The 16321-nt window shown below is 31.9% G+C and overlaps 7 protein-coding genes and 1 non-coding gene across 8 annotated transcripts; all 8 read left to right on the top strand.

Moving 5' to 3' along the window:
- The first annotated feature begins 312 nt into the window (after window positions 1-312).
- PPL_06287 lies at window positions 313-383 on the top strand. Its single transcript has one exon. It is a non-coding gene; the product is annotated as a tRNA-Gly (tRNA).
- An 805-nt stretch (window positions 384-1188) lies between these two features.
- PPL_06286 (uncharacterized protein) lies at window positions 1189-2475 on the top strand (the record flags this gene model as incomplete). The annotated part of the gene is made up of 1 exon (XM_020577148.1): window positions 1189-2475. The coding sequence occupies one exon, from the start codon at window positions 1189-1191 to the stop codon at window positions 2473-2475; it is 1287 nt and encodes a 428-aa protein (XP_020432822.1).
- A 381-nt stretch (window positions 2476-2856) lies between these two features.
- PPL_06285 (uncharacterized protein) lies at window positions 2857-4261 on the top strand (the record flags this gene model as incomplete). The annotated part of the gene is made up of 3 exons (XM_020577147.1): window positions 2857-3840; window positions 3894-4074; window positions 4254-4261. The coding sequence occupies 3 exons, from the start codon at window positions 2857-2859 to the stop codon at window positions 4259-4261; spliced, it is 1173 nt and encodes a 390-aa protein (XP_020432821.1).
- A 92-nt stretch (window positions 4262-4353) lies between these two features.
- Window positions 4354-7092, top strand: PPL_06284 (uncharacterized protein; the record flags this gene model as incomplete). Its single annotated transcript, XM_020577146.1, has 6 exons — window positions 4354-4441; window positions 4568-4782; window positions 4891-5055; window positions 5124-6665; window positions 6736-6864; window positions 6949-7092. The coding sequence occupies 6 exons, from the start codon at window positions 4354-4356 to the stop codon at window positions 7090-7092; spliced, it is 2283 nt and encodes a 760-aa protein (XP_020432820.1).
- Window positions 7093-7305: 213 nt separating this feature from the next.
- PPL_06283 (FNIP repeat-containing protein) lies at window positions 7306-8905 on the top strand (the record flags this gene model as incomplete). Its single annotated transcript, XM_020577145.1, has 2 exons — window positions 7306-7627; window positions 7695-8905. 2 exons carry the CDS (start codon window positions 7306-7308, stop codon window positions 8903-8905), a joined length of 1533 nt encoding a protein of 510 aa, XP_020432819.1.
- Window positions 8906-9119: 214 nt separating this feature from the next.
- PPL_06282 (FNIP repeat-containing protein) lies at window positions 9120-10726 on the top strand (the record flags this gene model as incomplete). Its single annotated transcript, XM_020577144.1, has 2 exons — window positions 9120-9391; window positions 9466-10726. The coding sequence occupies 2 exons, from the start codon at window positions 9120-9122 to the stop codon at window positions 10724-10726; spliced, it is 1533 nt and encodes a 510-aa protein (XP_020432818.1).
- Window positions 10727-10844: 118 nt separating this feature from the next.
- On the top strand, window positions 10845-12486 carry PPL_06281 (FNIP repeat-containing protein; the record flags this gene model as incomplete). The annotated part of the gene is made up of 2 exons (XM_020577143.1): window positions 10845-11157; window positions 11273-12486. The coding sequence occupies 2 exons, from the start codon at window positions 10845-10847 to the stop codon at window positions 12484-12486; spliced, it is 1527 nt and encodes a 508-aa protein (XP_020432817.1).
- Window positions 12487-12679: 193 nt separating this feature from the next.
- PPL_06280 (uncharacterized protein) lies at window positions 12680-16254 on the top strand (the record flags this gene model as incomplete). Its single annotated transcript, XM_020577142.1, has 5 exons — window positions 12680-12995; window positions 13067-14191; window positions 14556-14879; window positions 14972-16108; window positions 16190-16254. 5 exons carry the CDS (start codon window positions 12680-12682, stop codon window positions 16252-16254), a joined length of 2967 nt encoding a protein of 988 aa, XP_020432816.1.
- Between the last annotated feature and the right edge of the window lie 67 nt (window positions 16255-16321).

Here is a 16321-nt window from a genome sequence, read left to right as displayed (position 1 = left end):
TTTTTTTATGCGAATGTGTGTCAAAAGATTAAAATAGTTTGGGGTTCTATCAAAAAAAATCCTAATAAACCATGGTAACGTCAAAACTAATAAAATTTCATAATTTGCAAGAACAAATTTAGGGCAGAGCTGAAAGTTGATTATATTTTTAAAATAAATTCATTGATTGCAGTTGATTTGAAACATAGAACAGAAGCAAATCTCTGCCTGATTGTTTGATTAGTCATCCATCAAAAATCAAAATAATATTTATTGATCTATAAAAATAGAAAAGAAATAAAAAACCCAATGTGAAAAATTTTTATCAAAAAAGCGTTGTTGGTCTAGTGGCAGAATTCTTGCCTACCAAGCAGGAGACCCGGGTTCGATTCCCGGACAACGCATTTTAATCTAATAAATTTTTAAGGACCGCATGCGTTTCATAAATAAACAAAAAAATGTAACACTTCCACTGCTAACCTTATTATTGGCTATTTCTCACGGCCTGTGAGAATGTATATAATATAAAACACGAACTAGCAGGTTAATATCAATACCTGAAATTTGTTGACTGATCATGAGTTGTGCATCAAGTTCGACGGTCCTATTCGTACTACTGTCCACTTCACCCACCTTACTGCTGCTATAGTACATTCTTTATGGCAGGCGCTGTCCTGTAAAATGTTTGGTGATGGTACCCAATACACTAAATTGATCGATGCCAATTACCACAAACTTAACTTCACCATCGCTAATTCTATCTCCCAAGGAGTCACTGTCGATTGCTCTGCAATGAATCATAAATGTTTTTTAAAAAAAAAAGTAACAACTATTTAAACAATGCAGTAATCTGTGATTCCAACAATAGATCATTTCAACATTTTCAGAGGGTCAAGAAAGCAGCACCCCCCAACCTACATTAAATCTGATTGGCATCAGCTAAGAAGTGTATAACAACTTACCATGCCAATCAGAAGAAAGACACTCTGTTGTTTATTATTATACAGTATATACGCCTACACAATGTTGTATTAAATTATCTTTTTCACTACTGGGAAAAATCTAAAAATATTAATATATAGATAACGTATTTCACAAATATTAAATTTTAAAAAAGAGAAAAAATTTAGAAATAAAAAAAATATTTGAAATTGAAGACATTTTATTCATTAAATAAACTACTACTTTACTCTTTTGTAAAAAACAATAATGTCAACAAACACATCAAACAACATCATAGATTATAAACACATTCTACTTTTAAGATTATTAAATAACAAATATATCAGAATACAAATTTTCGAAAATGTAGTTGACATTCATAGAATAATGTGTGTCGAATCTTTCAAATGGGACATGTTAAAACCAAAAATCATTTTAAAATATAATTTGATAGATAGATTTGAATCAGAGTACAAACAATTCCTCCAGAATCACAAGGACAAATCGAAAAAAGATCGATTAAAATTCTATATTTATGAGTGGTCAACTCTTGTCAAGTTGGGACATTTCGAATTGGCTAAGTCAATCTATACCAATATAAAGGACTACTATTCTAAAATCTATACGCTTGTGTCTTATTACGATATCAATCAAATGTACAATAAAACAGTCGAAAATGCATGTTTGGAGGGTGACATGGCAATACTCAGATTTCTGCACAACGATTGTGTACCGAAAACGAAATGGAGTCAGAAATGTCTATCGTTGGCAGCGGTCAAGAGTGATGTAGAAGTACTCCTATTCCTTTTAAAGGGAGGGCAGGCATCCAACTTGTTTGACAACATTTTCAATACCGCTGCATCACATGGTAATCTCAGTTTTCTCAAATGGTACTACGACAATAGGATTGTCGAAAGGATGTCAACTGATCTTCATCTCAGACTGGCATCGATTGGTGGACACTTGGAAACAGTCAAATTCTTGTTGGATCGTGATAAAGAGTCGGTAGTATCCGATCTTACAATGGTTTGTTCTATAAACAATGGACATCCAGATGTATTTAAACTTATGTATCAAAGAAGAGGTTGTGAATGTAATCACTATTCTCTGAGACAGATTGTCGATAGCCAGAATGTAGATCTCATCGAATTCTTATATCAACATCGATCGGAGAAATTGGGTGATCCGTTCCAACACTATAGATCTGATCGATTCTTCAAAGCGATTGAAATGAACAACTCAAAGATGTTGGAGATATTCATAAGAGAGACAGTCAATTTTTGTTTTAGCGAATTGCTTATCAAAGCCGCAGCAAGTTTGTCAACTTTAAGAATGTTAAAGTTTATCTATGATCTTTGGATCAAAAACAACAAAAAGATAACATCAACAAAAAAGAATATAGTAACAAAGATCATTTTAAAACTAGAATTGTTAAAAGAACAATATAACAATGATAATAATAATAATCATCATGAAGAATCAAACTTTTCATTTGACGAAATCATTAATAGTTTGAAATCACTAAATAATAAAGATATGACATCAACTAATTAACAACCACCAAACAACTTATTATTCTTCTTTTATATTAAATCCAACAGACTTACATGTAATATGCTTTTAACCATGTTGATTGAATGATACTAGTGGTATTTATGTAACCAACTCTATTTTTTGATGACTTCAGCTTCTGTTAGCTCAACCTTTTTTTGTTTCAATATTAATCTTCAGAGTGTTGCTCCTATCATTATCTCTAACAATCAAATCGACAAAGTTTCAAGACTACTTTTTTTTTTTTTTGGTTGTTTAGAGAATTTAATAGGAATTTGAATTCTTTGATTTTTTCTGAAAAGAAAATAAAAAACATACTATTTTTATTGATGTTATAAATCGCTTTGCTTTGCGATTATCAAACCGTTAGAGTACTTTAATAAAATGTCTATAAACATAACAGATTATAAATATTTACTATTTTTAAGATTATTAAAAAACAAATATATCAGAATACAAATTTTCGAAAATGTAGTTGACATTCACAGAAGAATGTGTGTCGAATCTTTCAAATGGGACATGCTAAAACCAAAAATCATTTTAAAATATAATTTAATAGATCGATATGAATCAGAGTTCAACAATCTTTTACAGAATCTTATTAATGACAAATCAAAAAAACAAAGATTACAATCCTATGTTCGTGAGTGGCCAACCATCGTTAAGTTAAGGCACTATGAATTAGCAAAGACAATCTATCACAATATCAACAAGTATTATACCAACAGATTTTTTAACAGCGATATACATGATCTAACAGTCTATGTTGCATGTCTGGATGGTGATATAGATGTACTCAGATTCCTCCACAAAAACTGTGAGCCAAAATCTAAATGGAGTCAGAAATGTGTGTTGTATGCAGCGGTCAAGAGTGATGTAGATGTACTGCTATTCCTCTTCCAGGGAGAGAATAACTTCCAAATGTCCGACAAGATATTCAATACCGCTGCAATAAATGGTAATCTCAGTGTTCTCAAATGGTACTACGACAATAGGATTGTCGAAAGGATGTCAACTGATCATCATCTCGGACTGGCATCGACTAGTAGACACTTGGAAACAGTCGAATTCTTGTTGGATCGTGATAAAGAGTTGGTGGTATCTAAAATGACTCTGTGTAATTCAATAAACAATGGTCATTGCGATGCATTTAAACTATTGTATCAAAGAAGAGGTTGTGAATGTAATCACTATTCTCTGAGACAGATTGTCGATAGCCAGAATGTAGATCTCATCGAATTCATATATCAACATCGATCGGAGAAATTGGGTGATCCGTTCCAACACTATAGATCTGATCGATTCTTCAAAGCGATTGAAATGAACAACTCAAAGATGTTGGAAATATTCATACGAGAGACAGTCAATGTTTGTTTTGGCGAATTGTTAATTAAGGCAACAACAAGTTTATCAACTTTAAGAATGTTAAAAGTTTATCTATGATCTTTGGATCAAAAACAACAAAAAAGATAACATCAACAAAAAAGAATATAGTAACAAAGATCATTTTAAAACTAGAATTGTTAAAAGAACAATATAACAATGATAATAATAATAATCATCATGAAGAATCAAACTTTTCATTTGATGAAATCATTAATAGTTTGAAATCATTAAATAAATCAAATTTAAATTTATAAAGTATTATTATTATTATAAATTGTGAAACAACTAATACATGATGATTATTATAATCATTAGTTGTTCATTTTTTTGTTTTTCCAGATTTTTTTAATTTTTTTTTGTCAAAATGCAGGTTTTTTGTTTTTTTTTTTTTAAAGAACTTTAAGAACTTCAAAACATTGTTAGTTTATTCATTGATTATCATAAATTAGATATTATATATATTTATTTGTATACAATAGTTAAATAGATAAATCAATGTCAACTACTTCTACTGCTTCTTTGAATAATCAAGAAGATGATTTATATGAAGATGCATTACCTATTTTTAAAGATGCTCTAAAAGGTAAGTTTGTAATTAAAAGCAATAGTTTAGTTTAACGAACGACTTGTCAATGTCACATTCACTAATGAAATGAATGAATGAACTTAAAACAATGAATACAAATTATATGTTAACATATATATATAGATATGAAATTAGGTCAACTTGTACATCCAAAACAATTTACATTGGATCAAGCTATTCATGCTCTGGAAGTGATGAACAAGAAATTGGATACAGGTTCAGATGTAGATAGACCGTTCACAGCTGAGATGCTCTACGATATGGGAGAGGTACCAAGAGATACCTCTTTAAATACAAAAGAAATCATTGCAATCATCGATCGATTGATGTCATATGAAGTAAGTAAGAATACAAACAATCTATAACATTACCACAATATTATAATAATCATAATAACTTACCAACTAACAAACTAACAAACTTAACTTAAATTCTCACCTTTCCAGATTGGATGGATTGAAGGTAATCCAATTGCATTTACACTATTCAATTGTATGTATTTACACTTCCCAGGTAGATTGAAAAACAATTATCTCTCCACCTACATCAGTGGACTATTGGCATCCTCAGATACTTTGATACATATTGTATCAAGAGGTGATGTTTGTGTGGTATGTATATTGAATTGCTATGATAAATATATGCTGTTTGAATGTAACTTAACTAATAATGATTGTAGGAAGAAGACTTTAATCTGTCGACTTATGATTTCAATTTGAATCAGAATGTGGATACATTGGTATTGGTCAATCAGTTGGACGCGCTGAGTAAAGAGTTGTTACAGATGGTCGACCAGTTGAACGAGGAAAAAAAGACGGACGAAGCAATCGATATGAAGGATCTCTACGATAGGATAACATTTAGAAGAATGTTCTACGTTTTGTTCTTCTCGTTGATGTCGTCCAATGTCGTGATGGCACAGAAACTGATACCGCAAATACAGAAAACATTGGACAGCATGCGTTCACGACTGCCAAAGTTGAAACTTGTCGATATTCCCGAAGGAATCTTCAATGCCAAACTAAACTGCTTCTTTGTCTCCAGTATGGATTTTCCTGCTTACCAATGTCACCCGTTCGCCAAGGTGTTGGACAACTACGATAAACTCATTAGGGATCTATCGACCATGTTACAAATGCCACATCTAATGGAAACTCATCAACAAATGAAACAACAACAACAGAATCAACAACAGAATCAACAACAGCAACAACAACAACAGAGTAAAAGTGATTTAGATTTAAGTTCAGTGTTGGACTATCATCTTTACTTTAGTAGACAATCACCCAATATTATTGTCCGTTCACTTTTGCGTCGTTTACTATTCCCTTTGCCGAGTGGACAGTTCTTCCGATCGAATTCCGTGCCCAGTGCAATCCTCGAGTGGATGACATCGTTTGGCGTGCCCAGCCAGTATTTGAACTTGAAGAATCCAGAGATTGCCAAGTTTGTCGAGAGATTCTCGCTGGCGTTACAGAGGATATTCATTCAGACCTCGTTGAATCGTGCACGTCAGCATAGAAAGCTGAAGAACTCGCTGTTTGACCTGACCATTCTCCAGAGTGAGGCTGACATCATCGACACTGAGATCGCCAAAGACAAAACCAATATATCGATACTGTTTGGTAGTTTCATCTTCAACATTAAACTGAAGCTAATGATTCACTATCTCTACTTGGGATTCGAACTCGAAATATACGAACACCACGAATACCAGCAGATCTACTGGTATCTCGATTGCCTTGCCGCTCTCCAGATCCAGGTGCACCACTACATCTACAAAGAGAACCAAAAGACACCGCAGCGAACCAAGAAAGAGGAGAAGAAAGAAGCGAAAAAAGAAGCGAAAAAAGCTGCCAAGAAAGGATCGACCAACAACAACCAGAAAGCTGCAGCGAATAACAATCACCCGAAATCAATTCAACAACAACAACATAATAATAATAACAATAGCAATAATATGCAAAACGATGCACACTTACCACCAGCAACACCCGATCGTCTGTTGATTGCATCTCACAAACTTACTGCTCGATCGATGTTTAGATTCATGACAGTACTGGAGATGATGGGAAAAATCAAGAAACCAAAGTGTGAATTCAGTTCTCCAACACTCCGATTCCTCAAGAGATTCGAACACTTTAACAGTCCTCCCTATCAACAACCAGAACCCTACACTTTGGAGTTATTTAATCAATCAATTCAAGTTCAAGATATAACAGTAAGTAAATTTTTGTTTATCAATCAATTGATTGCGCACAATTATTTCTAACTAAAATCTATTCAAATAGGCATTTGGAATACTATTATCAACTTTAGAAAATATTAAATTGGCCAAACAAAATATTGAACATATTATGAAAGGTTTCGCAAAACCTCCTCCTTTCTATATAATTGAAGAAGCAAAAGCTATTCTCAGAGTATGTATTGATTTTATTATTAAATAATTAGAAAGAAAAAATATGTTTATTTACCCTTCTGTATTCTTTTCCATTTCTTTTCAGACAAATATAACGCTCTCACTCGTTATTCAAAAGTTGTTACCCAAAAATTATGAGACTCTTTCTGAGAAATCAGAACAACCTATTCCCGTAGGAAATGTCACATTCGAACCTAGACAATGTTATCCAAATATTATCTGGAAATAAAATAATATATAACGATCTACTTGTGACTTAGGATAATCCTTTTTCCAAAGATTATTGGGCATGTTTATTAAAATTAACATGATTTATTCTCTTGAGCCATCGCAAATATTTCATGAAAACAAAAAAAAAAAGTTAATTTTGTGCATTTCATTTTTTCTAAACAAATTTCATTTTACTTACATAAAAGAAAATGAGAGATATTATCATAAAGTAATGCAATCTAATAGTAATAATAATAATAAAAATGATAATATATTTGTCAATTTACCATTGTTATTAATAGGTAACATAGTAAATAGAATCAAGAATATAGATAAAATATGTTTTGCTTTTGTTTGTAAGAGATTCTTTGATTGCAGAGAGAAATACTTGTTGTTTGATTCGAATACAATCTGTATTAAACATGAACATCTCTATCTCAATTCTTTTAAATCAATCTACGAGAATTCTTTACAATCAAAAGATAATTGTATTCTCTATTTTTGTTTGTTAGATTATTTTACCTTTGATTATGATATGAATGACTTTGATAAAGGTAAACATTTAGCTAATAAAACCCATTATAATTTTATTAATATCTATTTATTTTCTCAAAAAAAAAGATGAATCAATCAAATCAAATGTATCAACTTTAATATTAGGTCATCATGGTGAAGCACCTCGAATCTATAAGGTGTTACAAGATTCCAATGTTACAACGTTCAAAAATTGTGAGACATTACAATATCCACTACCACCGAAACTAAAGAAACTCAGATTTGGAGATGTTTTCAATGATAATTTACATCGTGGATCTCTTCCTGATGGTATAGAAGTTATAAAGTCGCTATGTTTTACTAGATCAATTGAACCAGGTGTTCTACCAGTGTCATTGAAGAAGCTATCATTTGGACAATCCTATACAGCTCCTTTGGTTCCAGGATCGTTGCCACCCAAACTTGAAGAATTAAAATTCGCTTCTGCACCTATTTCAACCAATATATTACCACACACTCTTCGAGCATTGAAGTTTGTACCGATATCATGGACTCCATTCATTAAAGAACTTCCAAACTTGGAAGTATTGCATTTCGATGATTCAGATAATGTCGATGAAGATGTCATGCAAGTAGATCTCAGTGAAATACCGAAATCAGTAACCGATTTGGCGTTTTTCTCTGATTACACATTGACATCAGCACTTCCTTTGACCATCAAATCGTTTACAATTGATAGTAAGACATCGTTCTACTTCAACGAGCTATTACCTCCCACTGTTAATTATCAATTGGATTCAATGGTATTAACGATGAATATATTTTCTCTGCCAAGTAACGTCAAGGTGAAGAAGATGACCATTGTAACATACTCATTAAAGTTGGTTGCTGGACAAATCAAAGAAGCAAATGGAATCGAGTCATTGGACATCAGTCGTTGTAGGGTTTACGATTTCAAAGAAGGATTTCTACCTTCGACTGTTAAGGAATTGAAAATCAGTATCTGTAGCTTTGAAAGAGAAATAACACTTCCGGAAACACTTGAAACCATGATATTGGTCAACAGTAACCGATCCAATGCAAACAAGTTGATCATTCCACGATCGGTCACAACAGTAGTTGTAGAATCGGATTTAAGTGACCTAAGTCTTGATATGATACCACCGACAGTCAATCAAATTTTCATCACCAAAAAATACCACCACAGCGAGCATTGTGAAATTCGAAAGTTGGACAATGATCACTACCTTGTTTTTGGTAAACCTGGAGAACTCAATTTCATTGGCACTCTATTTCATCGATCTTTATTACCAAATATATCTAAATTAATATCTTAAAAATCATATAAACCCTCACACGTCCTTTATTTTGTTAGTTTTTCCCATTACGTTTATTTGACTTTTCATATTAAATAATAATAATGATCTAGTAAATAGTTTAAGTCCTAAAAAGGAATAAAGTTATATTGTGGCTGAACATTATTTTTACAAATCTTTTGAGAACTTATAGATTTTTAAATATCGAATTAAATTAATAAAAGAGTATTAAAGAATGCAATTTAGTAATAGTAATAATAACAAAGATAATATATTTGTTAATTTACCATTGTTATTAATCGGTAACATTATAAATAAAACAAAGAATATAGATAAAATATGTTTTGCTTTTGTTTGTAAGAGATTCTTTGATTTAAGAGAGAAATACATGTTGTTTGATTCAAAAACAATCAGTCTCAAATATGAACATCTCTATCTCAACTCTTTTAAATCAATCTATAAAGAATCTTTGCAATCAAAAGATAATTGTAATCTCTATATTAATTTGTATAATGAATATATAACATATGATTATAATGTGAATGACTTTGACAATGGTAATTATATCTAACTTAATTCAGTGAAAAATATTACATTAATATTAACAAAACAAAAGACGAATCTATATTATCAAATGTGTCAAGTGTAGAATTAGGTAAACACAATACACATCGAATCTCTAAGATGTTACACAATTCAAATGTTAAAAAGTTCAAATACTGTGAGACATTACAATATCCACTGCCTTCATCTCTAAAGAAACTCAGCTTTGGAGACGTTTTCAATAAGGATTTAGATCGTGAATCATTCCCTGATGGTATAGAAGTTATAAGGTTTGGAGAGAATTTTTCAAAATCGATTGAACCAGGAGTTCTACCAGTGTCATTGAAGAAGATATCATTTGGACCAGTTTATGAAGCACCTTTGGTGTCAGGATCGTTGCCACCCAGACTTGAAATACTGAAATACTCATCGTCTCCTATTACAACCAATATATTACCACACACTCTTCGTGCATTAAAGTTTGTACCGATATCATGGTTGCCATTGATTAAAGAACTTCCAAACTTGGAAGTTTTGCATTTCGATGATTCGGATAATCAATATGTCGTTCAAGTAGATCTCAGTGAAATACCAAAATCAGTCACCGATTTGGCGTTTTTATCTGATTACACATTGACATCAGCACTTCCTTTGACCATCAAAAAGTTTACAGTTGATAATCAGAAGTTGTTCATCTATGAAGAGGTATTCCCACCAACTGTTAATTATCAATTGGATTCAATGGAGTTATCTATGAATATATTTTCACTACCAAGTAACGTCAAGGTGAAGAAGATGACCATTGTAACATACTCATTAAAGTTGGTTGCTGGACAAATCAAAGAAGCAAATGGAATCGAATCATTGGATATCTGTCATTGTCAACGTTATTATTTCAACGAAGGATTTCTACCTTCGACTGTTAAGGAATTGAAGATCAGTGTCAGTAGCATTAAAAGAGAAGTAACACTTCCGGAAACACTTGAAACCATGATACTCGTCAACAGTAACCGATCCAATTCAAAAAAGTTGATCATTCCACGATCGGTCAAAACCGTAGTTATACAACCCGAATCAGACCTAAACCTTGATATGATACCGCCGACAGTCAATCAAATTTTTATTTCGAAAAAATTCAAATACCACCACAGCAAGGAGTGTGAAATTCGAAAGTTGGACAATGATCACTACCTTGTTTTTGGTAAACATGCAGAATACAAGTTCATTGGTACTCTATTTCATCGATCATTATTACCATCTATATTTAAATTAATTTTAAAAGATATTGAAGACGAATAAATATCCTCCAAAAAAAAATTTTTCCTAAAAATTAAAATTGATCGTGATCAGTTTTTTTGAAAAGATCATTATTCTTGTTTTATCGTTAATTATTAGTAAAAGAATAATAATAATAGTAATGCAATCTAATAATAATAATAATAGTAACAAAGATAATATATTTGTCAATTTACCTATCTTGTTAATTGAAAGTATAGTTAATAGAATAAAAGAGAATATAGATAAAATATGCTTTACTTTTGTTTGTAAGAGATTCTTTGATTTAAGAGAGAAATACTTGTTGTTTGATTCAAATACAATCAATCTCAAATATGAAAATCTCTATCTCAACTCTTTTAAATCAATCTACGAGAATTCTTTGAAATCAAAAGATAATTGTGTTCTCTCAAATAGTCATGGTGATGATTATGATGTAACAGACTTTGACAATGGTAATTATTTATTAAAGATCTAATCTAATTATCATTTTTACAAACAATAACATTTATTCTATTATTTTTCTAAAAAAAGAGGTGCCAATCAATTTAAATGTATCAACTTTAATAGTAAATAATAATGAAAGTGCTATGTTGCTACATCATTCCAATGTTAAAAACTTCAAATATTGCGAGACATTACAATATCCACTACCACCGAAACTAAAGAAACTCAGATTTGCATACGATTTCAATGAGGGTTTACATTGTGGATCTTTCCCTGATGGTGTAGAAGTTATAAAGTTTGGAGAGAGGTTTACCAAATCGATTGAACCAGGTGTTCTACCAGTGTCATTGAAGAAGCTATCATTTGGAAATGATTATAGAGCTCCTTTGGTTCCAGGATCGTTGCCACCCAAACTTGAAGAACTGAAAAGCCATTTGTCACCTATTACAGCCAATATATTACCACACACTCTTCGAGTATTGAAGTTTGTACCGATATCATGGATGTCAGTGATTAAAGAACTTCCAAACTTGGAAGTATTGCATTTCGATGATTCAAATAATGTCGATGAAGATGTCATGCAAGTAGATCTTAGTGAAATACCTAAATCAGTAACCGATTTGGCATTTATCTCTGATTACACATTGACATCAGCACTTCCATTGACAATCAAAAAATTTACAATGCATGATGACAAATTTTTCAAACACGAAGAGCTATTCCCACCAACTGTTAATTATGATTTGGATTCATTGGAGTTGTGGATGTCTGTGTCACTGCCAAGTAACGTCAAGGTGAAGAAGATGACCATTGTAACATACTCACTAACATTGGTTGCTGGACAAATCAAAGAAGCATATGGTATTGAATCATTGGATATCAGTCGTTGTAGCATTTATGATTTCAAAGAAGGATTTCTACCTTCGACTGTTAAGGAATTGAGAATCATTGTCAGTAGCTTTGAAAGAGAAATAACACTTCCGGAAACACTTGAAACCATGATATTGGTCAACAGTAACCGATCCAATGCAAACAAGTTGATCATCCCACGATCGGTCACAACAGTAGTTGTAGAATCGGATTTAAGTGACCTAAGTCTTGATATGATACCACCGACAGTCAATCAAATTTTCATCACCAAAAAATACAACCACAGCAAGCATTGTGAAATTCGAAAGTTTGACAATGATCACTACCTTGTTTTTGGTAAACCTGGAGAACTCAAGTTCATTGGCACTCTATTTCATCGATCTTTATTACCAAATATATTTAGATTAATATTAATAGGTCTAATAAAGAAAATGATGAAAAAGTTGGGTTCTTTGCAAATTTTATAATAAAATGGTTACATAAAATTTTGGTCAAAAGAAAAGAAAAGAATAAGAAAAATCTAAAACGATCCCTGTATTACACAATAATTCTGATTTTTTTAAAAATTGCCAATTTCTATAATTTTTAATCATTACTCTTTTCAAACATTCCAAAAAGATCATCAGTTTGTTTTGTATTTTATTTTGTTTTCACAAAATGATGCAATCTAATAATAATAACAAAGATAATATATTTGTCAATTTACCTATCTTTTTAATTGAAAATATAGTAAATAGAATAACAAAGAATATAGATAAAATATGCTTTACTTTTGTTTGTAAGAGATTCTTTGATTTAAGAGAGAAATACATGTTGTTTGATTCGAATACAATCAGTCTCAAATCTGAACATCTCTATCTCAACTCTTTTAAATCAATCTACGAGAATTCACTTAAATCAAAAGATAATTGTATTCACTATGTTGATATGGCTAATAATTTTATATTTGATTATAATGTGAATGACTTTGACAATGGTAATTATTTATTATACATCTAATCTGAGTTGATTAACTATACTAATTTATTTTTCTAAAAAACATAAAAGAGGTACCAATCAAACCAGATGTATCAACTTTAATATTAGGTCATCATGATGAAATACCTCGAATATATAAGGTGTTAAAAGATTCCAATGTTACAACGTTCAAATATTGTAAGACATTACAATATCCACTACCACCGACACTAAAGAAACTCAAATTTGGATACTTTTTCAATGAGGATGTAGATCGTGAATCATTCCCTGATGGTATAGAAGATATAAAGTTTGAAGTGAGTTTTACTAAATCGATTAAACCAAGTACTCTACCAGTGTCATTGAAGAAGCTATCATTTGGAAAAGGTTATAGAGCTCCTTTGGTTCCAAGATCGTTGCCACCCAAACTTGAAATACTGAAATACGTTTCATCACCTATTACAACCAATATATTACCACACACTCTTCGAGTATTGAAGTTTGTACCGATATCATGGATATCAGTGATTAAAGAACTTCCAAACTTGGAAGTATTGCATTTCAATGATTCGGAGAATCAAGATATCGTTCAAGTAGATCTCAGTGAAATACCGAAATCAGTAACCGATTTGGCGTTTCTCTCTGATTACACATTGACATCAGCACTTCCTTTGACAATCAAATCGTTTACAACGTATACCAGTTTGTTCAACAACGAAGAGCTATTCCCACCAACTGTTAATTATCAATTGGATTCAATGGAGTTGTGGATGATGAAAATTTCACTACCAAGTAACGTCAAGGTGAAGAAGATGACCATTGTAACATACTCATTAAAGTTGGTTGCTGGACAAATCAGCGAAGCAAATGGAATCGAGTCATTGGACATCAGTCGTTGTAAAAGTTTTTATTCCTACGATGGATTTCTACTTGCGAATGTTAAGGAATTGAAGATTAATGTCCGTAGCATAGAAAGAGAAATAACACTTCCGGAAACACTTGAAACCATGATATTGGTCAACAGTAACCGATCCAATGCAAACAAGTTTGTCATTCCACGATCGGTCAAAACCGTAGTTATAGAATCAGATTCAAGTGACCTAAGTCTTGATATGATACCACCGACAGTCAATCAAATTTTCATCACCAAAAACTACCACCACAGCGAGCATTGTGAAATTCGAAAGTTGGACAATGATCACTACCTTGTTTTTGGTAAACCTGCGGTATACAAGTTCGTCGGCACTCTATTTCATCGATCATTATTATCAGATATATTTAAATTAATATTAATAGATGATCAAGTTAAAATAAATATAATGTCATATTAATTATCATTACAAAAAAATCATAGATATTCTAAAAAAATAAAAATAAAAAATTAATTCCTAAATGAATAGGATATGATCATTTTCGAGAAAGATTAATTCTTTTTTTTATCTTTGTTATTACAGATAAGATTTTTTTAAAAGATATTTAATCAAAAAGTAATGAAATGAAAGAAATTGAGAAATTTCTATTCTCTTATTTTTGTTTAAACAGTAGTATAAATATATTGTTGTTTTTAGATTCATAAAAGAGAAAATGATGCAATCTAATAATAATAATAACAAAGATAATATATTTGTCAATTTACCTATCTTGTTAATTGGTAATATAGTAAATAGAATAACAGAGAATATAGATAAAATATGCTTTACTTTTGTTTGTAAGAGATTCTTTGATTGCAGAGAGAAATACTTGTTGTTTGATCCGAATACAATCATTCTTAGATATGAATATCTCTATCTCAACTCTTTTAAATCAATCTATAGAGATTCACTTAAATCAAAAGATAATTGTATATTCTATTTAGATATTACTGATACTAACTTTGATTATAGTTTAACGGACTTTGAAAAAGGTAATTCTTTAAACAATTTAAAACAAAAAGATAAATAAAACTAACTAACTAACTGTTATTAATTACAAAAATTGGCGAATAAATATATAAAGATAAATCTATTAATCCAAATGTATCGACTGTAACTTTGTTATGTAGCGAAGCGAATTCAATTCATCGTTCGATTCATAACTCCAATGTTAAGAACTTTAGATATTGTGATACACTGCGATATCCACTACCACCGACTCTAAAGAAACTAACGTTTGGATACTATTTCAATGAGGATCTGCAACGTGCTGCTTTGTTTGAGGGCATAGAAAAGATAAAGTTTGGAACGACGTTTGCTAAATCGATTGTTCCCGGTGTTCTACCGCTTTCGCTAAAGAAGTTGACTTTCGGACCGATCTACAGTGGCACTGTGCTGCCTGGATCGTTGCCACCCAACCTCGAGTCACTTAAATTCCCTTCGGCACCGATAACAGCCAATGTACTACCACAGAGTATTCGTGCGTTGAAATATGTACCGGTTTCGTGGATGCCGTTCATCAAAGATCTGCCAAACTTGGAGGTTCTACACTTCAATGATTCCGAACCAGAGAATGGCGAGAATCAGCATCGAGTCGACCTAAGCGAACTACCGAAATCCGTAACGGACTTGGCGTTCTTCTCGGAATACCATTTGACATCGGCACTTCCTACGACCATCAAAAAGTTGGCATTCCAAGTAAAGTCGACGTTCGGCTATGAAGAGATGTTCCCTGCCAATGTCCAATACCATTTGGATTCAATGGAGGTGTGTACGAGTGTATTCGAACTGCCAAGCAATGTTAGAGTAAAGCGGATGGAAATTGTTACGTTCTCACTCAAGTTGGTTGCCGGACAAATAAGTGACGCCAATGGAATCGAGTCGTTGGATGTCAGTGCTTGCTCGCGTTACTATTTCGACGAAGGATTCCTACCTGCATCCGTCAAGGAATTGAAAATCAATGCCATCGGTTTGGTACGGGTTGGCGCACTACCGGAAACACTGGAATCGATGACACTGACACACAACGTTAAGCCAGGTCCAAACAAACAACAGCTCGTCATACCTCGTTCCGTTAAAACAGTAGTAATTAATTTCAATTCAAGAAACCTTAACTTTGATAATATACCGCCGACCGTCAATCACATTTTCGCGCGTAATCTATATTACGGATCGGATTGTGAAATTCGAAAGTTTGACGATGATCATTACCTAGTTTTTGGTAAACCCGCACAACTAAGTTTCATGGGAACGCTTTTTCATCGATCATTATTACCAAATATTTTTAAATTAATATTAAAAGATAATAATGAGTATAATGATGATTATTTGTACATGGATGAAGATGAATTCGATGAGAATGAATAAATTACAATCAGAGAAAATTAATTTGGTTTCCATCTTTTTTTTTTTTTTTCTTGATCAATCACGATCA

The sequence above is a fragment of the Heterostelium album genome (genome assembly GCF_000004825.1).
Source record: "Heterostelium album PN500 unplaced genomic scaffold PPL_contig15, whole genome shotgun sequence".
NCBI lineage: Eukaryota > Evosea > Eumycetozoa > Acytosteliales > Acytosteliaceae > Heterostelium > Heterostelium album.
The sequence above is the reverse complement of the archived record's forward strand: the minus strand, read 5'-3'. Positions and strand labels throughout refer to the sequence as shown.